Source organism: Tauraco erythrolophus, chromosome 1, assembly GCF_009769465.1.
Source record: "Tauraco erythrolophus isolate bTauEry1 chromosome 1, bTauEry1.pri, whole genome shotgun sequence".
Classification (NCBI taxonomy): Eukaryota; Metazoa; Chordata; class Aves; order Musophagiformes; family Musophagidae; genus Tauraco; species Tauraco erythrolophus.
In genome coordinates, this window is record NC_141465.1 from 101,456,088 (window position 1) to 101,477,056 (window position 20,969).

Sequence of the window (20,969 nt, forward strand, 5' to 3'; positions counted from 1 at the left end):
AGCAAGGAAGAAGGAAAGGAGGCAAGGAACGAGGGAAAGTAAAGAGGAAATAAAAGATGAGTGGAAAGAGGGAAAGGAAGGAGAAAAAGAGGGAAAGGAGGGAGGGAGGGAGGAAGGAAGGAAGGAAGGAAGGAAGGAAGGAAGGAAGGAAGGAAGGAAGGAAGGAAGGAAGGAAGGAAGGAAGGAAGGAAGGAAGGAAGGAAGGAAGGAAGGAAGGAAGGAAGGAAGGAAGGAAGGAAGGAAGGAAGGAAGGAAGGAAGGAAGAGGAAAGGATTGAAGGGAAGGGAAGGGAAGGGAAGGGAAGGGAAGGGAAGGGAAGGGAAGGGAAGGGAAGGGAAGGGAAGGGAAGAGTGAAGGAAGATAAGAGTGAAGGAAGATAAGAGTGAAGGAAGATGGAAGAAAAGTGAAGGGAAGAAAAGAGTGAAGGAAAAGTGAAGGGAAGAAAAGAGTGAAGGAAAAGGGAAGGGAAAGGAGGAAGGAAAAGAGGGAGGGCAGGAGGGAAGGAAGGGCATGCAGTTTCCCGGAGAGCTGGATGCCTCTCAGGACCTCCAGCTTCCCTCCCCGTCGGGTCTCCTCCCTGTGGGCCGGGGCCAGCGGCTGCCCTCCCCACAGCCGTCCGGGCACGGTGGGGCCAGGAGACCGCGCCGGGCTCGGCGCGGGGCCCCGGTGCCTTACGGGGCAGATGGTTTCGTTCCCCCCGGTTCGTGCCAGGTTTCAGCCTCATGCTGTTATTTTGTTCTTCTGGAACGAGACTGGTGTTGCTTCCCAGAGAGGCCCTATTAGGACAAAAGGAAAATCCTGTGAATAGGCGTAACAGGGCACCAGGAGGGATAGGTCTTAAATGTATTTTAATATGAGCAGGGCATTGTGTGTAATTCAGCGCTCATCATCGTTTAGTCAAAGAGTTATGGCAGTGATTGGGAATGAATAGAGGGACATAATGGATACATGTGGCGTTTGCTCATTATATTCAACTTAGTCCAACTCCTCTGTGGAAACTGTTCAACTTTCTCTCCCTTTAGCCTGTCATAGTGAAATAATACAGACATTGGTTCCTCGAATGGGATAGCCTGCCATGCTATTATATTTCTACAGCTAACGAGGGCTTCATAAGCCTTTGATACAGCCTGATCTTTGAAACCTTTCCAAATCTCCTCGAGCTTATGCTAAATCCTATTTGGAACTTTTTTTTTCCTTTCTTTCTTTCTTTTTTTTTTTTTCCCCCTCCTCGCCTGCTAGTGCCCCAGGCTTAAGAAACCCGGGCGGTGACATGCATACTAAAGCATGCGGAGACACCTCCTGAAAGGCGACTTACGGTGCTGATCACAGGCTCTCACGCGAGTAACACACCACTCCGGGCTCGCAGCTGAATGCCGCCAGCCCCCCCCCCGCCCCGACCACCACCTCCCGCCGCACCCCGCTAATCCGCGCCCGCCCGCCGCCGCCCCGCGCCCGCGCACCCACCCGCGCCCCAGCGGCACGCCGCGACACGGCGCGACATGCCACGACACGGCACCTGCCCGACCTGTGGTACAATTAACAAACCCCCGCCGCGGGTTTTACTCCGCGCTGCCCGCGCCAGCTCCGCTGCCGCGGCTCCGGAGAGAGAGAGAGAAAAAAAAAAAAAAAAAAAAGACGGGAGGAGGAAATAAAGAAAGAAGAGAAAAAAAAAGAAAGAAAGGGGAAAAGAAAAAAGAAATAAAGCCGGGGGAAAAAAAAAAAAAAAAAAGGAAAAACCCCAAACCCCGGAGAGTTAAGGAAAACAAAGGCGAGCGCCCCGCGCCCCCGCTCCCGCCGGCTGCCGGAGCCGCCCCGGTTCGGGGAGCGCCGAGGGGCCGCGCGCGCCCCGCCGCCTCCCATTGGCTCCGCCGCCCGCTCATTTGCATACGGCCCCCTATAAAAGGCGGCGCGGAGGCGCGGGGGGCGCAGACGGCGGCGGAGGGCGCGGAGCCGCGTCCCGGGCACCGCGCATCGCTTCCCCCTCGCCCCCGAGGGTACCGGAGCGCGCCGTCGGGCTGAGCCCCGCGCAAGTGCCATGAGCCCCCTGCGGCTACTGGCCGTCTCCTGCCTGCTGGCCCTGTCCCGCTGCAAGACGGTGAGGTACCGCACCGACGAGGAGGGCGCGCCGGGCACGGTGATCGGTACGCTGGCCGACGAGATGCCGGTGAAGGCGCCGGGGGAGATGAGCTTCCGCCTGATGCGGCAGTTCAGCAACAGCTCGCTGGTGCGGGTGCGGGAGGAGGACGGGCAGCTGAGCATCGGTGAAGCGGGGCTGGACCGGGAGCGGCTGTGTGGGCAGGCCCCCCAGTGCGTCCTGGCCTTCGACGTGGTGAGCTGCTGGCGGGAGCGCTACCGCCTGGTGCACGTGGAGCTGGAGGTGCGTGACATCAACGACAATGCGCCACGCTTCCCGCACGCCCAGATGGCGCTGGAGGTGTCAGAGAGCGCCACACCCGGCACCCGCCTCCCACTGGAGGTGGCTGTGGACGAGGACGTGGGCTCCAACTCCATACAGAGCTTCCAGGTCTCCCTCAACAGCCACTTTGGCGTGGAGGCACAGACGCGGGCGGATGGGGCACGCTGCGCTGACCTGGTGCTGCTCCAGGAGCTGGACCGTGAGCGCCAGCCTTCCTACACGCTGGAGTTGGTGGCCAAGGATGGCGGCAGCCCAGCGCGCTCAGGCACGGCCACCGTGCACGTCCGTGTCCTTGACGCCAACGACAACAGCCCTGCCTTTGCTCAGGGCTCCATCACAGTGGAGCTGCCCGAGGACGCGCCACCCGGCTCCCTGCTGCTCGACCTGGACGCCGCTGACCCTGATGAGGGCCCCAATGGCGAGGTGGTCTACACCTTTGGCAGCCAGGTACCCCCTGAGGCGCGGCGGCTCTTTCGCCTCGACCCACGCTCGGGCCGCCTCACGCTGGAGGCTGCCGTGGACTACGAGCGCACTCGCACCTACGAGCTGGATGTGCGTGCCCAGGACCGTGGCGCCAGCCCCCGCACCGCCACCTGCACCGTCATCGTGCGCCTCACCGACGTCAACGACAATGCGCCGCGCATCAGCATCAGCGCCCTCCGTGGGGCGGCCAGCACCGCCGGCGTGGCCTACGTCAGCGAGGCGGCGGCCAGCGAGAGCTTCGTGGCCCTCGTCAGCGCCTCAGACCGTGACTCAGGTGCCAACGGGCAGGTGCGCTGCAGCCTCCGCGGCCACGACCATTTCGCCCTGCAGCGTGCCTACGAGGACAGCTACATGATCGTCACCACGGCGGCGCTGGACCGCGAGCGCATCCCCGAGTACAACCTCACTGTGGTGGCCGAGGACCTGGGCTCGCCGCCCTTCAAGACCGTCCGCCAGTACACAGTGCGGGTGAGCGATGAGAATGACAACGCGCCACTCTTTGCCAAGCCCCTCTACGAGGTGGCTGTGCCAGAGAACAACCCACCGGGTGCCTACATCACCACCGTGGTGGCCCGTGACCCCGATCTTGGGCACAACGGTAAGGTCACCTACCGGCTCCTGGAGTCACAGGTCATGGGGGCTCCCATCTCCACCTATGTCTCGGTGGACCCTGCCACCGGGGCCATCTATGCCCTCAGGACATTCAACTATGAGATCCTCAAGCAGCTGGACCTGAGGATCCAGGCCACTGACGGAGGCTCCCCGCAGCTCTCCAGTAGCACCCTTGTCAAAGTGAGGATGGTGGACCAGAACGACAACCCTCCTGTCATCATCCACCCAGTGCTCACCAATGGGTCGGTGGAAATCGGCGTGTCCAGCAAGACCTCCCGTGACTCCCTGGTGGCCCAGATCAAAGCTCGAGATGCAGATGACGGGGCCAATGCCGAGCTCACCTTTGCCTTCCTGGAAGAGCCCCAGCAGGACCTTTTCACCATCAACCCAAGCACTGGAGACATTGTGCTGAGGGGTGACCTCTCTGAAGAGCTGGGACAGCTATTCAAGGTCATCCTCACTGTGACAGACAACGGCAGACCCCCCCTGGCCACAACTGCCACAGTCAACTTCCTGGTGACCGCCACTGCTCCTTCCAGCATCCAGGAGATAGCCAAGCCCAGCTCCTGGGAAGGAAAGGCTTTGCAGTGGGACATCCCTCTGATCGTGATCATTGTCCTGGCAGGCAGCTGCACGCTCCTTCTGGTGGCTATAATCACCATCGCCACCACCTGCAACAGGCGCAAGAAGGGGAACGAGATGAAAAACAATGCTTCCTTGAAGGAACAGATAGACATCTCCCACCTGGAGAAAGGCCGGCAGGAGGAGGGCAGCCAGAGGGGGAATGTGTTTGAGGTACGAACCTTCCCCAGCAAAACATCTTTCACCAGCCCCGACCCTTCTCCAGCTGCTGAAGAGATCTCCACTGCTGAGAGCGGCAGCGACAGCACTTGTCTCTACGAGGGTCAAAAGAGGCTCAGAGGACCAACTGGAGAGGTAAGGTCCTGCTGTGGGGAAGGGGGTGAGAAGGATGGGGGGGTGATCTCAGAGGGTGTGAATCGCAAAGATGTGGTCCTGATGTCGATTTACCCTTCACTACTTCCTCTCTCACCTCTCCTTTGATCCCCCCACCCCAGCAGAGTTTCGCTGCCGCTCCGAGCTACAGCAAGGAGCCTGCTCCTCCTGTGGCCATTTGGAAGGGGCACTCGTTCAACACCATCTCCGGCCGGGAGGCAGAGAAGTTCAGTGGCAAAGACAGCGGCAAAGGTGACAGCGATTTTAACGACAGCGACTCGGATATCAGCGGAGATGCCCTGAAGAAAGATCTCATCACGCACATGCAGAACGGTAAGGGCTCAGCCACTGCTCCTGGCTGACTCCTCTGGACAAATGGATGGGTGGGCAGGGAGGTGGATGGAGAGACTCATCCGTAGGGCACAGTGATTAGGCAAGGCAACCGCAGGGGGAAAGCTGAGGCTGCGTGACTCGAAGTGCCCGTCTCTTTGCAGCGGGCTGCTAGATGCTGGTTCCTGTCTGCACTGAGCGCCCAGCACAAATTAGATCCTGGAAGTACTGTGGGATTGGGTTTTTTCCTCCCTAAAAAGCTTCCCTTAAAGTTAAGATTGTGAGGAGTGTTCCTGGCAAAACGCCATAACCTTCCCAAGCATGTTTTCGTGTTGTGCTGTAGAGCATTGCCTCCCGACTCCCACTGCCAGTGCATTGAATCATCCCGTGACTGATAACGCTGAGGATTACGAATGATGTGGATTTATTCCTGCAGTAACGACAGGTTTCTCCTCTCTCTCTCTCTCTCTCTCTCTCTCTCTCCCCTCCCTCCCTTTAGGTCTGTGGGCATGCACGGCTGAGTGCAAGATCCTGGGCCACTCGGACCGCTGCTGGAGCCCCTCCTGCGGCCGAGCCAACCCTCACCCCTCTCCTCATCCTTCAGCACCTCTCTCCACCTTCTGCAAGAGCACCTCCCTGCCCAGGGATCCCCTTCGCAGGGACAACTTTTACCAAGCCCAGCTGCCCAAAACAGTGGGGCTTCAGAGCGTCTATGAGAAAGTGCTGCACAGGGACTTTGACCGGACGATCACCCTGCTCTCCCCACCGCGCCCCGCACGGCTCCCCGACCTTCAGGAGATCGGGGTGCCCCTCTACCCAGCCCCCTCGACTAGATACCTGGGCCCCCAGACTGATACGGCTGAGAAGGCGTAGCCCAACACACTCCCCACCCGAGTACACACGTCCCTGCGCGCACACGACTAGGTCACTCCCGAGAGCCTTTAAGTTATTGACCAGATCCGGTGTCGTACGTGTAAATATGCAAGATGTGCCTTAAAAATGAAATCATTGGGAAAGATTTCCCATCACGTCAGTACTGTTCGATATTTGCAAACAAAAAAAAAATTGTTTGTAGTTAATGTAATTTTTATGAAATGTGCAGTATTTAAATTTTTTTTCATGTTTTCTACATCTTTTTTTTTTTGCTTTCAGTTCACCCATGGCCTGCCATTTTTTGTAGTGTTTTTAACCTGTACATTGTGTAATGTAATGTTTGTACATAATGAAAATTGGTTATATTTTTATATAATAAAAGCTCAAAAAATGGGAATTCTTGCCAAAGGAACTGTCTGAAAGACACAATAATAATAATTAATAATAATATCCTGAATATGTAGAACCTTGTAAGGGAAATTCCTCTTTCACAGTGTAATAATAACCTAAGCAACCCAGTGTACTGAGAAGTTTGCATTGCCAAATGTGACTTGTATTTCCTGAGTCAGTGGTCAACTTAAATGTTATTTAATTGCCTTTGGTTCCTGTAATCTGTGTCACTGATAAACACTAATAAAGGTTTTGTGATGTGTCGGAGGGATCTGTTCATGGATTTCATGCTTCAGAGCGTAGAGGTCTTTACAGGTCAACAAGAGTATTTTGTGCAGAGAAACGCAGTGAGGAGGAGCGTGAACGATGCTGCTTTTAGTCTCGCCCATCCTTCATTTCCAGCAATACCTCACTGAAGGTTTAGCTCTAGAGATTTTAATGATGGGTTGCAGGGTGGGAGAGAGGGCTGCGTGACGGAGCTGGCCTTTGCTTTTCACTGCCTGGTCTGAGCTCCTCCAGGCCCATCCTTCACTGGTGGGAAGCCATGTAATTTTAGCGAAGCAAATGAAACTATGTCTATTAACCAAAGTGTTCCTGCTGTGCAAATATCTTTGCATCAGCAGCCACTCAAGCACTTTGCTTTCTGATCTAGCTGAGACATTGATTTGAGTCAGGCTGCATAGGTATGTGCTTATACGTTTATCCCTTGTTAAGGCAGCTTTACTAAAAGTCAGTAACTTGCATTTTTGTACTTTTGAGAAAGGATAGGTTTATATTTGTGCATAAAACAGAGGAAGACTAGATGTTGAGATTGTCTGTGCTTCTGTGATGGGTTGACTTTGGCTGCACACCAGGTGCCCACTAAACTGCTCTTTCACTCCCCTCCTCAGCAGAATGGGGTGGGGAGAAAATAAGACGGAAAAAAAAACTAATGAATTAAGATAAAGGCAATTTAATAAAGCAAAAGATGCACGTGGAAGCAAAGGAAAACAAAAGGTTTATTCTCTACTTCTCATCAGCAGGCCATGTCTGGCCTCTTCCTGGGAAGTAGGGCTTCAGTACATATAGCGGTTACTCTAGAAGACAAATGTCGTAATAATGAATGTCCTCTCTCCTCCTCCTTTCTCTTAGCATTTATTGCTGAGCAGATGTCATATGGTACGGAATATCCCTTTGGTCACCTTGAGTCAGCTGTCCCAGCTATGTCCCCTCCCAAGATCTTGCTCACCCCCAACCTACTGGTGACGGGGCAATGTTGGAGAGACAGCCTTGATGCTGAGCGAGCACTGCTGAGTGGTAGCCAAAACACTGGTGTGTTACCAACACCTTTCTAGCTATCAATAAAAACCACAGCATTATGAGGGCTGCTACAGGGAAAATTAACTCCATCTCAGCCAGACCCAATACAGCTACATATTTTGCCTCCTCCTAGAAATGACAAAGGCCTGAAAAAAAAAAAAAAAATCATACAGAGCTTTGAAGTTCCTTCCCTTCAAGGTTTCAAGTTAAAAGCAAATCTCAAATCCCTCTGCTGAAATCGGTTATAGAATAGTGTCGTGGTTTAGCTCAACTGACAGCTTAGCCACCACACGGTCACTCGCTCACTCCTCTCCCTTGGTGAGGTGGAGAGGAGAAAAATGTAACAAAAGGCCTGAGGGTCCAGATGAGAACAGGGAGGGACCACCTATCAACCACAGCCCTGGGTAAACCAGACTCAGCCTGGGGATAAATCAATGTAATTAGTTAACAGTTCATTCAGAGAGGATAATGAGAAACAAAGCCAGATCTTAAAAACACCTTTCCCCACCCCTCCCTTCTTCCCAGCTCTTCCTCCTCTCCCAGTGGTGCAGGAGGACAGGTTTGCAGGTTGGTTCATCACATGTTGTTTCTCCTTGTCAAAGGAGGAGGACTCCTTACACTCTTCCCTTGCTGCAACGTGAGGCCCCTCCTCACAGGAGACAAGTTCTCCACGAACTTCTCTGACATGAGTCCTTCCTGCAGGATGCAATCCTTACCCATCGGATTGCTCCGGTGCGGGCTTTTCCCACGGAGTCACGACTTCTTAGGGAGCAGCCACCCGCTCTGATGTGGGGTCCTCCACTGACTTCAGCTGCCTCTCCACCTCAACATCAGTCTCCAGCAGTGTGGCAGGGCCTTCTCACAATCCGCTATGAACTCTCTTAGGCATAGGTATCTCTGTGCCAGTGCGGGCATCTCCACGGGCTGTAGGTGGATCTCCGCTCCACCATGTCTCTCATGGGTGGCAGGGGGGCCACTGCCATCTCAACACGGACTGCAGGGGAGTCTCAGCTCTGGCACAGCTCTTCCCACTCCATCTTCACTGATCTTGGTGTCTGCTTAGTTGCTTCTCTCAGACCTCACTTCTCTCTCCTCTGCAGCCGTGCCGGGCCCAACTGGCCCAACAAACCTTGGCAGTCCTGGCAGGACAAACTCTGCCCAGTGGGTGTCCTGGGAATGGGACACTTCGGAGCACTCCAAGCCACGCTGCCGCACCCATCTCCAGTTGAATGGCAGCAGCCCAGTGTGGGCAGCTGCTCGCCCAGGAGGCTGGGGCTGGAGCCAGCCTCTTCACTGCAGGTCCTGCCTGGTTCATGTTCTTTTGTCCCCTTCTTAAATAGGGCATTCACAGAGGCACTGACTGGCTCGGCCATTGCCAGAGGGGAAGGGGATCCAACCTGGCCAGGGAGTGGTCCGACCGGTTTTGGAGCCAGGGAATCTTCTCGCATCTCCTTACAGGGGCTATCTCTGCAGCCCCTCCCACAGAAACCCAGCACAAATAGCATTGCATGAAATAAATTAACCATGAGCATTTCTTCCTGTGTTCAAAAACATGTTTATGACCGAGATAACACTTATGGTGGAGTTTTAATATTGGATTGAACTTTTCCAAAAGGAAAAGCTACTCACTTGAAGAATATGATTTTATATTTTGTACAAATCAAGAATCCAGGAACTTCTACAAGGCGAAGCTTTTGGTTTTTATCAAGAATTCTTCAATGATATGTGTAATTAGTAGGGTACATACGTATAGAAGATGACTCACAAAGAAAATATAAAGCTTTCTTGGAAATGAGCAGGGCCCTATTAAACTTTGTGTCTCAAAATGTAAGTGAAAAACAGTATCCCAGCTGCATGTCCCTTAACTGACACAAATTCTCTTTCTCCCGTTTTCAGCTTTCTCAAGCTCATGTAGCAAGAATGACAGAGCCTGACCAAGCTTTCACGCATACAAGGGCTGAGTTTTAACAGGCAACTTCGTAAAAGCTGCTGCATGAAGATTTGTGGTGGGCAGGGAGCTTCAGAGGGTGCACTTGAAGTGAATTGAAATCAAGCTGATGCAAGACTCCGCTGGGAAGCAACGTCTGCGATACAGTTTTTATGGGCAGGAAAACAGGTGAGCGTCTCTGGCAATTCGTCTAAACCCAGTAGTAAAAATCATGATGCATCTAATGAACTAAGGGGGTCGCCTTGGTTAAATTTAGAGCTGAAGCCGGGGCTGTAGGGTAGGTGCTGAGAAGGAAGGCTGGGAGCCTCCCTGCCGGCTAATCATTAGTGATGCAGAGCAGCAAGGCTGCATGTGAAGTAATTAGTCATAACTCTGAACGTGGCGAGGGAAAGGCTCTCCATCAAAAAGGCAGGGCAGGCTCATAAGCTGGTTCTTTGTCATCTAGTTTGAAAGCCTGGGATATGTGCTGCATGACCTCCACGGCAGGTCCCTTGGCTCTCCTGGGGGAGGATGGCAGGAGGCAACAGAAGTCAGAGGGCAGCTCGTTGCGTTGGGCTGAGATGGTCTTGAAACGGGGGGGAAATAAAGTCACCTGTTCCCATTCTCAGAGCAACTTTCAGCAGCAAGCAGCTATAGCCACCCGGGGTCTGTGACCTGTCCGGTCTGAGGGCCTACATGCTGCCAGGAAAATGTGGGATTCATCACTCAGCGTTTAAATCTGAGCCAGTCACTTTGCAGGGACTCTCTCGAGAGTGGAAAAATACGGACCCTTTCTGAGAGCTTCTCATCTAGGCCTGGAGACAGGCAATGAGGACAGCTCGGGTGAGTCACTGAAGTTCCTAATCTCCCCTTTGCCTGTAAGGGCAAGGGCAGCAGCCCAGACTGCTTTAACTTTTAGGTGCCTAAAATTAGGTGAGGGAAATCTCCAAGCTCCATCAGACAGGAGTGCACATCATCTGAAGTGCAGATGAGCGGAGAGGGAAGCCCAAGGCCTGGCTCCCGGGCAGGGCCCCTTGAATCAAATATTTGCTCCATCGATGCTATTTCTGTGTGTATCTCCTCGTTGTTTTCTTTTATTTTTCGACTAACATAACTGAGATTTTTGCTAACATACTTCAGAAATTAATGCAGACCTATCAGTTAAATTCCATTTATTCACCAAGCATGGTGTGGCATCAGCCTTGTGTCACGTGCAGCAGACGAGACGGTGTGGCCACACAACCTCTCCATCATGGCAAGCTCCCCTCTCCCACCTGCCTTTCCCTGCTTCAGGAGGCAGAGGCGAGGAAGGGGAGCAGGGACACGGGACTGGAGGCAGCACCCTTTCACTGAGCCAGCAACAATTCCGTGGCCCAAACTGGCTACAGCAACTAAAGATCACAAAAACCCTAACACCGAGCTGGAGCCTGCTTCTGCTGAAGTCTCTGGTAGTCACCTACGATGGAACAAAGCACCATCAGCTCCCTTCACAGTCAGTGGAGAGAAATAGGCACTTTTGGGGCACAAATCATCTCCTCCTGAACCAGCCAGCTAAAATACCTCCAGTGTATTGCCCTCAGAAGTTCCCCATCCCTCCCTACGTGCAGCCTGTAATGGTTGTAGATATCTGCACATCCAACATTTAGTGAAATGAATCGCACCCCATGTGCTTTCAAACACCACCAGGTAGTTTATTAACAATTGCTACGAGAACATCTGATCTGAGCATACTGACAGCGTGGCAAAATGAGGGAGCTGTAACCAAAATGGATTAGATGATGGTGAAGACACCTGGTAGCATCAAGCGAGGCAATTAGAGGCCAGCAGACTCACAATCAGATGCCATTTTCGAATTTCTTCAAGGCATCAAGGGAGAGGACTTGTGAAGTTTAGCCTAGCTGGCAGCCAAGCTACTATGTGGCCGCTCACTCACTTCTCACTGCTCACTTCTCACAGCTCCCCACATCTCCACTCCCACAGGAAAATGTAACAAAAGGCCTGAGGGTCGAGATAAGAACAGGGAGGGATCACCCACCAACCATGGCCCCAGGCAAAACAGACTCGGTTTGGAGACATCGATTTAATTCACTAACAGTTACTTCAGAGAGGATAATGAGAAACAAAGCCAGATCTTAAAAACACCTTCCCCCCACTCCTCCCTTCTTCCTGGCTCTACCTCCACCCCAAGAGGAGCAGGGGGACTGGGAATAGGGGTTGCAGGTCGGTTGGTCACACACTGTTTCTGCTGCTCCTTCCTTAAAGGGGAAGGACTCCTTATGCTCTTCCCCAGCTCCAACGTAGGTCCTCTTCCCACAGGAGACAGCTCTCCACAAACTTCTCCTATGTGAGTCCTTCCCACAGGATGCAATCCTTACCCATCAGATTGCTCCACCATGGTTTTTCCCAGAGAGTCACGGCTTCTTAGGACACAGACACCTGCTCCAGCGTGGAGTTCCTTCCCACAGATTTCAGATGCACCTCTGCTTCACCGTCAGTCTCCAACAGTGTGGGGTCCTTTCCTAAGGGAGACAGTCCTCTATGAACTCCTTCAGGCACAAATATGTAGTTCCATCCCCCTGCCATGGACAGGGACACCTTCCACTACATCAGGTTGCTGAAAGCCTCATCCAACCTGACCTTGAACACTTCCAGGGACAGGGCATCCACAACTCCTCTGGGAAACAGGCAGCTGGGCACTTACACTTTTGCAACTTCCTAGAGTCTTGGGGTGAATGGCCCAAAGCCAGGTGCAAGAAAGGACATTTGCTCCTGCAGCTCTCTACCAGGCAGCCCCTATCCACCTTAGCACCTCATCTAAGCACGACCAGGCCAAAGGGTCGTGCAGACAAGACTCCCCTTTCCCCGCAGGCTCATGCTCTGTGTAGAAATACTGCTTATGGTTAAAGCAAAATGGCTCAGGGATAACTTGAATCTGCTCCTTCAAGAAGATGATAGTTTTGCAGGAGGTCAGCAGAGGCCATCATGATGGACAGCTCTTTAAAACTCCATCAGAGGGACAGAGAGGCACAAAGAGAAGAAGAAAGGGCAACAGCTTCCTCCCTTCACCTGGAAAACTCTTCTCCCTCCCACTGACAGTGAGAGGAAGACAAAAAAAGCAGGGAGTTTGGAGGGACAGGACATGGGACTAAGCTGTCTAGAGGCTGCAAACGTACAATGGTTTTGGAGAACGATCTCCGGTAAACTAACCAATTTCACTTATATACAGAGGATCCTCAGCTTATTTCATTCTCTTTTTTTATTCAAAACATGTCCATTGGATTTGGAAGAAGCTCAAGAATCTTGACCTTCCAAAAATCCTACAGCAGACACTGAGAGCAGGTTCAGTGGACAACTAGCTATGGAACAGCACAAAGAGGCACCTCTGCAGATCAAGATCTTAAAATTGCCTTTGCCTACAGATTTGCTACTGCCTGAATCTCTGTGTGTGGGACAACGGTGCATCTGGTGTGTGACCCCTGAGTGGGGACACCCCAACCCCAGCTCTTTGCTGCGGTTCACAGATAGTAATTCACTGATGTCTCCTCTCTCCCCAGAGTTTAATTTCACTGCCGTACCAAAGACATTCCTCCTCCCTCCCTTGTGGGCTAGACCGCTTCAGAAATGGGTTTCATCCAGGGCTGGCAGCCTGCTGTGACCTTTGCCTGTTCGAGTAATGCACGATAACGAGAGGTGTGAGATGCCTCCCAACACACTGCTTGGCAGGATGTTAATTAAAACAGAGTAGCACTACCTCTACCGTTTGCAAGGCCGTGGCTCAGAGCACTTTATGAACGCCCAGGAGGTAAAGGAACATGTTCAAGGCCACACAACACATCTGTGAGAGAGCTGGGAGTAAATCCAAGTGCTTTTTGTTTACGTATCAGTATGCAACCTGGCATATACAATGAACCCAGGACAAGACCAGCTGGATGCACCAGAGATCGGTAGCATGAGAAGGCAGAAAAATTGCTTCCAATCACTTCAGTTGAAAGGGAAAGAGCATCTTGCCTCCATCCATTCTCGCCCACACCAGCAGTAAACCATGACTGTCCAAATTGCCTTCATAAAGGTCCCCGTAGTCCCTGGCTCCCCTGTCAGGTCACAACAAAGAGGTTCAGTCTGCCACTTCCAGATTCATGGCTGCTTTGGGCTGCAGGACGGCTGGGGTTCTGCTTGGTTTTGCCACCCTGACATGACCTGGGTTTTCTTAGCAGTTATTTATTTTTATTTATTTAACTGCATAAACTTATTATCCATGTAACAACTTTAATCAATTATCTGTGGCAAAGAACTTCTCTGCAACTCAATTAGCAAAGTTCTTTCCTGACCTAGCAATATCTGATTGCATCATATATGAGCTTAACTTTGAAATGGCAACACAGTTCATTAAAAATAACTAATAGCTGCAGGGTTTAAAGATGTAAATGTTCATTTTCTTAATGAGAAAAAAAAGGGCATGCAGATTCTACCTGTCTATATTCATTATACTGTGTCCACATGGGATGACTCACATTTGCAAAACTCAAGTTTAATTAACATGCTTATTTTTACAATGATATTTCTCATTATAATAAATTAAATGTTTAAACAGCCAGTGCAAACATTTTGATCCAAGACAAAAACGCTTGCACAGTGCTAGTTTAAGCATTTAATTTATTATAATCCTTTCCATAACAAACGCCTTAGAAGTTGATTTTTTCGCTGTGAAAGGCTATTAGTATTATTTCCTCTGGTAATGTTTAATCCAAGACAATCAAAAACGTAAGGCGTGAACAAAATTGGACTGGAAGCAAGGATGATAAATGAGATAGTGAAGGAATGTGCCTCTGCTGGTAGCTGTGCCGGGGCCTGCAGCTGGTGCCAGCTCTGCGGTGAAGCTGCACCCTGGCAGGCGGCGTTGTCATTAGGAGCTCATACACAAATTAATCAAAGCGCATCAGCTAATCCAAAGTGCGTTTGGTCCCCGAGAGCATTTACCCTGACCTCATCTGCCACCTTCTGCTGTACCCAGGGGGTGTGTGTGGAGGGGAGGGGGGGTCCTTTCTGAAGGGTTCCTTCCAGTCAAGAGAATCATAGAATCATAGAATGATTTGGGTTGGAAGGGACCTCAAAGATCATCTAGTTCCAATCCCCCTGCCATGGGCAGGGAAACCCTCCACTACACTAGGTTGCCCAAAGTCTCATCCCGCCTGGCCTTGAACACTTCCAGGGATGGGGCATCCACATCTCCTCTGGTCAACCTGCTCCAGTGTTTAACTATCCTCATTGTAAAAAATTTGTTCTTTATATCTAATCAAAATCTACCCTCTTTCGGTTTAAAGCCATTGCCCCCTGTCCTATCACTACACGTCCTTGTAAAAAGTCCCTCTCCAGCTTTCTCGTAGGCCCCCTTTAGATACTGGAAGACTGCTATAAGATCTCCCCAGAGCCTTCTCTTCTCCAGGCTGAACAGCCCCAACTCTCTCAGCCTGTCTTCATAGGAGAGGTGCTCCAGCCCTCTGACCATCTTCATGGCCCTCCTCTGGATTCACTCCAACAGCTCCACGTCCTTCTTGTGATGGGGACTCCAGAGCTGATCTCAGTATTCCAGGTGGGTCTCACAAGAGCAGAGAAGAAGGGCACGATCACCTCTCTTGACCTGCTGGCCATGCTTCTTTGGATGCAGCCCAGGATACAGTTGGCTTTCTGGGCTGCCAGTGCACATTGCCGGCTCATGTTGAGCTTCTCATCAACCATCACCCCCAAGTCCTTCTCCTCAGGGCTTCTCTCAATCCATTCTCTACCCAGCCTGTACTTGTGCTTGGGATTGCCCCGACCCATGTGTAGGACCTAGCACTTGGCCTCGTTCAGCTTCACGAGGTTCTCGCAGACTCACCTCTCCAGCCTGTCAAGGTCCCTCTGGATGGCATCCCTTCCCTCCAGCATGTCCGTAACACCACACAGCTTGGTGTTGTCAGCAAACTTGCTGAGGGTGCACTCGATCCCACTGTCCATGTCGCCGACAAAGATGTTAAATAGCACTGGTCCCAGTACTGACCCCTGAGGAACACCACTCGTCACTGGCCTCCACTTGGACATTGAACAGTTGACCGCAACTTTTTGAGTGTGACCATCTAGCCAATTCCTTATCCACCGAGTGGTCCATCCATCAAATCCATGTCTCTGCAATTTAGAGGCAAGGATGTCGTGCGAGCTAGTGTCAAATGCTTTGCACAAGTCCAGGTAGATGACATCAATTGCTCCTCCCTTAGCCACCAATGCTGTAACCCATCACAGAAGGCCATCAAATTAGTCAGGCAGGATTTACCCCTAGTGAAGTCATGTTGGTTGTCACCAATTGCCTCCTTTTTTCCCATGTGCCTTAGCATAGTCACCAGGAGGATCTGCTCCATGATCTTTCCAGGCACAGAGGTGAGACTGACTGGCCTGTAGTTCCCTGGGTCTTCTTTTTTCCCCTTTTTAAAGATGGGGGCTATGTTTCTCCTTTTCCAGTCAGTGGCAACTTCACTGGACTGCCACAACTTCTCCAGTACGATGGACAGTGGCTTAGCAACTTCATCCGCCAGTTCCCTCAGGACCCATGGATGTACCTCATCAGGTCCCATGGACTTGTCCACCTTCAGGTTCTTTAGATGGTCTCGAACCTGGTCTTCTCCTACAGTGGGAGGTTCTTCATACTCCCAGTCCCTGCCTTTGCCTTCTGTGACTTGGGCTGTGCAGCTGGAGCTCTTGCCAGTGAAGACTGAGGCAAAGAAGTTGTTGAGAACCTCAGCCTTCTCCATATCCTGGGTGGCCAGGTCCCCTGTTTCCTTCCGGAGAGGGCCTACATTTTCCCTAGATCTCTTTTTATCACTGACATATCTATAGAAGTTTTTCTTGTTGCCCTTGATGTCCCTGGCCAGATTTAACTCTATCAGGGCTTTAGCTTTCCTAACCTGATCTCTGGTTGCTCGGACAATCGCTCCATATTCCTCCCAGACCATCCCTGCCTATCCCTGCTTCCTATTCCTCCCGCCTATCCCTGCTCCCTATTCCTCCCGCCTATCCCTGCTCCCACCCTCTGCAGGCCTCCCTTTTGCGTTTGCTTTCTTTCAAACCACCCCTCCGACATGACCCGCCTGGGGAAGGGGGACGGATGCGGTTCCTGACCGGGAGCAGGGGTGGGAGGCGAAGCCCCCGGGCACCCCCCGGCCGCTCCGCCGGCGCCGCCGCTAGATGGGGGTGCGGGCCCGGCAGCGCAGCGCGGCCCGCGGCCGGGGGGCGGCCCCGAGCCGGGGCTTTGGTTTGGGAAAAGGCAGCGGCGGGTCCAGGAGCCGCCAGCATCCTCCGCCGTGAAAGTAGAAAGGGAGGAGGTTCTGAAATCAGGCTGTCTTGCAAGATTTAGGAGCTTCCGCGTTCATGTAGCTCCTTATTTTCACGAGGTTTCCAGCCCGGGCGTTGGTGCAGGATAGGAGGGAGGCTCAGCCATGAAATCTGCAGCCGCTGCGTACCCACTGCAACAGAGGTCAGCTGCTAATTCCTAGAAAGCTAAAAAGCTTCTGGCCCAGCTCCTGCATGGCCAGGCTCCTGGGGGCAAGCTGGGGCAGGGAGAGTGTCCTTCTCCCCTTGGTGTAAATTCACCAAAGGCGATGTTATTCCCTGAAGGGATGCCCACTCAGTGGGTTCCATCAGGTCGCACCCAGGACTGGGATTGGGACATGAGGCCTGGTGAGAGATGGGGACAGCAGACCAGGGGTTCTCTGGGGACATGGGCAGAGCAGGAAGGGATGCTCAACCTGGCTGGGGGCTGGGAGCTAGCCTCCATCCAACCTCCTCTGGGTTTCTTCTCCCAGGAGACACCTCTTGCACCTCCTCAGGGGAAATTTCCACCTTTGAGCTGAAGCAGTGCCTGCAGAAAGAAATGGGCCAGCAGGCAAATTCCTATCAAAGTGGTCCGAGAGGGAAGGCCTTGCAAGGGATAAAGCCAAGGCAGGGTTGTGCAATCAGGTGAAAAAAGCCCATGTGTCCAAACTGCTGCGAGCAGCTAGAAAAACACAAGGCAATGAGCTGCCTGGGCTGGGGGCAGGCATGCAAGGACTCACTGTGGGTCCCCGGCGTAAAGCTGTTGGCATCCCCTGCCACCATCTACCCTCGCCTCCAGGAAGGCTCGCACCCTGGCTCGGTGGCCTGGAATCGATGACAAATAACCGTAGCTGTACAGGATATTTCAGTGATCCTGAAAAGTTAGTCTGCAAGTCACTCCAGTTTAGTACGTGATTCAAAAGTATATAAATTGAATCAATAAATAAAGCCCTTTAGGGGATCTCATTAGGCTGTGAAGAGCATTAGCAAAACACGAGTTTTCCAGCAGTTTAGTCAGTTGACAAGCTAGAAACCAGACGATGGTCCAGGGTGAGCCGAATCAGCAAAGGAGAAGAGAAATCTTTCCTGGATTTACCTAAGACAAATGGCCACAACAGCGATTTTTTAAAGAAACAGGCACTAAAACATTCATGGACAAATTACCAAGTCTCCCCAAACCACTGAATTAAATTCAGGGGTTGCTCATGGTCTGACAAACGTCCTGCCAGAAGGCGCCCATTTATTTTTCATTGCTTGCTGCTTGACAAATCTCTGCATTCACAAAAGCTCAGCAGATTAATAAACTGATTCCACTGCTTAACTAATTGCAAAAAGCCAAAAAGTGATTCGAGTAGTGCGATGGTCATTACAAAAATATCCGCTGACTTTGGAAAATTGAGGGCACAACATTTTTACGTTGGAGGGCAGCTTTATGTAGGCCACAAAGCGCCTTGGGTATTTCTTAGAGTCCTCGAGTTTATTCATGTATTATTTCCTCGGCTGGATATTCAGTATGTTTTTCCAGCAGGCAAGAAACTGGGGCTTCTCTGTACGAGTTTCATCTGCTCAAAATGTGAAAAAATATAGATCCCCTTAGCACATTCTGCTATGGTAGAAGCAAAGTGTAAAAGAAAAATTCCAAATATGTAGATTTAAAAATAAAAACACAGAACTCTTTCCTCCCTACAAGGGATTTGAAGAAAAAAAAAAAAAAACAAACCAAAAACCCCCACAAAACTGGGCTACAGATAGGTCTAGGCTTTAATTGTGGAGTTGCCTAAGAAGAATTGTTGGCCTGAGGTCATTTTAATCAGGTTGCATGTCAGCTTGCAAAATCTCCAAATTAGCTTACAGCTCCAGGAGAGAAAGATGTTTTTCTTTCCTAAAGAATGCAAACAGATTGTTGTGACATGTTCTCAGTCATCATGACAGATCAGATCCCTGCTTTGCTCTGCGAGCCGAGAAAGAAGTCAGCCGCTCCTTTGGAGATTTGGGCATCTCCCAGTTTGTCAGAGCCAGGGATGGAGTTTATAGAAATCCTTCTGAAAGTGAGGTTTATATGCAAAGACTCTGATAAAAGAGAGTGACCTTAATTGGGAAGCAAGTTTCTTACACATTTTTTAACAACCTCCAGGCCTTCCTAGCAGTCTGATGAAAGGGAAGTTGTGAAAAGAAACAATCTGTATTTATGCAGCAGGAACTATCATATCCTGAGCTGCATGGAGAATGACAAGGAATCGACTCATCCTTTTAAAAAAAGGATTAATTTGCCATTTTATTCCTGAGTTTGTAGAAAGTAAGGCTGTGGGTGGATTTCAAAACAGGCTGAGTACTTTAGTTAGATTTACGGCAGGCTCTGAGCCCATGTGAGACTCTGCCCATTGCTGTGGAGCAGCTGACCTGGGATGGTGTCCCTCCCCAGGTGTCCTCAGCCTGTGTGTCCAGTTCGGTCTCTTGGCTCTAGCACATTTGGATGCTTTTTTCTTTTTACTTTTCTACATTCCCTTTTTCATTTGCATCAGGAAATGGCTCCAATGGGATCATGGGGGGAAGAGGAAGCATGGGGAGAGGAGCTGGTGTGGTGACTTGGCTTCATCTTGATGGACTACCAGAGGGAGAAGCAAGTGAAAATTCATGTCAACTGGCTGACAGTGGGACACATCTCACCTATCTGGTGGCCCACAAAGATCTGTATCTGAACTAGGAACCAGCAGTGGCTCGTTCACAGGAGCAGAGAAAGAAATAGATGTCTCCAAATGGCAATTCCTCCAACTTCTAGCTGCTGCCTCTTTCTCATAACTAGTTCAGGCACCTTATTTAGGGAAAATGAATCTATCCATTCCTGGTAGTGGCCAAGAGCTCGGTATTGCCTGCAGCTGGGAAAGGATGCAGGCAGAAGCGGGAGCCTTTCCCTGAGACCCTGGCACTCCACAAACGTAGATACATGCCTGGGCAGAGCTGGACCTGGGACCGCTTTGCCAAAACAGGAGAAGACATGATGTGCAGCAGGCACTCGTGCGTTCCCCATGAAGGAGCCATCCAGAGTAGTCGGCATAAGACACCCAGGCCTTTAAAACTGGCTGGAACAAGACAGTGGAGGATCTCTCTGTTGGGACAACCCCGGCAGCAGCAGAAGAGACTATATTTCCCTGTTCCCTGTCTTTTCCTTCTGTGATTCTGAAAGCCAAGAGAAGTCACAACCGTATGTCTCTGGGTAGAAGCTGACAGTTTCTTTCTCCCAAAGGCCTCCGCGATGACAGCAGAAAAAATCTTCATCTTCCCTGTTGTATGAGTTTGAGGACTTTTTTTGTTGTTTTTTCATTCCCTGGCTCCCTGCCATCAGCCCTGGTGGGACCCAAGGCAAGGCAGCAGTGCCACGCAACCCAGATGTCAACAAACCGTTAATCCCAAGGGACAGACCCCTGGGGTGAGATTCCCGCTGCAACTTCTCCAATTAGACGGCTTACCTCCTGCTTTGCCTCTGCTTTAGCCATTTTGGACCTAACATATTTTATTGTTCAGCTTCCCAGTTAAATGGCTGGGAAGCCCTGGGTGTAAGCACGTAGAGATTACTGGTTCAATAATAGAGTCAGGCACGTTGGCTTTACTTCATTTTGCTAATAAAGCTGCAAAATAAAGCTGTTGACTCTTCTTTCATCAGCATCAGCCCCACGAGGCTCTCCCATGTCTTGCCTGGTGATTAGAGCAGAGGGCTGGGAACACGGGTCCGGAGTTCAGCCCTTAATGAGCTGCCCATTCAGTGTGTTTCACTCGGGGCTCTTGACCTCTTTGCACCTCGGTCAACTCAGCTGTAAAACTGGCTGAAGGGCGGACCTCGTGGAAACCAGCCGCCGTGCCCCGGTTGAGCCTCGGGTCCGGGTTTCATGGGTAAACACAAAATAAAAATCAACAACAATTTGAATCTGCGGTGATCCAGCTCAAATGCCACGAGAACGTCAGGCCTTGCCAGTGTAAACAGTGTCAGTCTCTGGGGTCCCCTGTTACAATGTCAGAGCAAATCTAAGTAGCGTCCCTGTAATTTGCACTGTGGTGAAAAAAAAGGTGCTGCAGACACCAGCACAGACAAGGCAACGTGGTGCCAGCTGTGTTACTCGGGTACATTAGCACCTGCAGCACCAAGCAGTGCTGAGAAAACCTGGGTGGCAAGTGCCCATCCAGGTGGAGATGCCCCCCAGCCAGGGGGATCGAGGTCTCCATCACTCTCTAAATCTCTGAGCTGCAAGACAATCCACAGTCCATCCCTTCTCCAGGAAGGCTCCTCATGGAGAAACCGGCATGAACGTGGCAAGGACAGGAAAGCCCTAGTGCTCTCTCACACCAAGT

At 51.4% G+C, this 20,969-nt stretch overlaps 1 protein-coding gene across 1 annotated transcript; it reads left to right on the top strand.

Moving 5' to 3' along the window:
* The first annotated feature begins 2,035 nt into the window (after positions 1-2,035).
* Positions 2,036-5,668, top strand: PCDH8 (protocadherin 8). The gene is made up of 3 exons (XM_009985982.2): positions 2,036-4,447; positions 4,588-4,798; positions 5,295-5,668. Exons 1-3 carry the CDS (start codon positions 2,036-2,038, stop codon positions 5,666-5,668), a joined length of 2,997 nt encoding a protein of 998 aa, XP_009984284.2.
* The last annotated feature ends 15,301 nt before the right edge of the window (positions 5,669-20,969 follow it).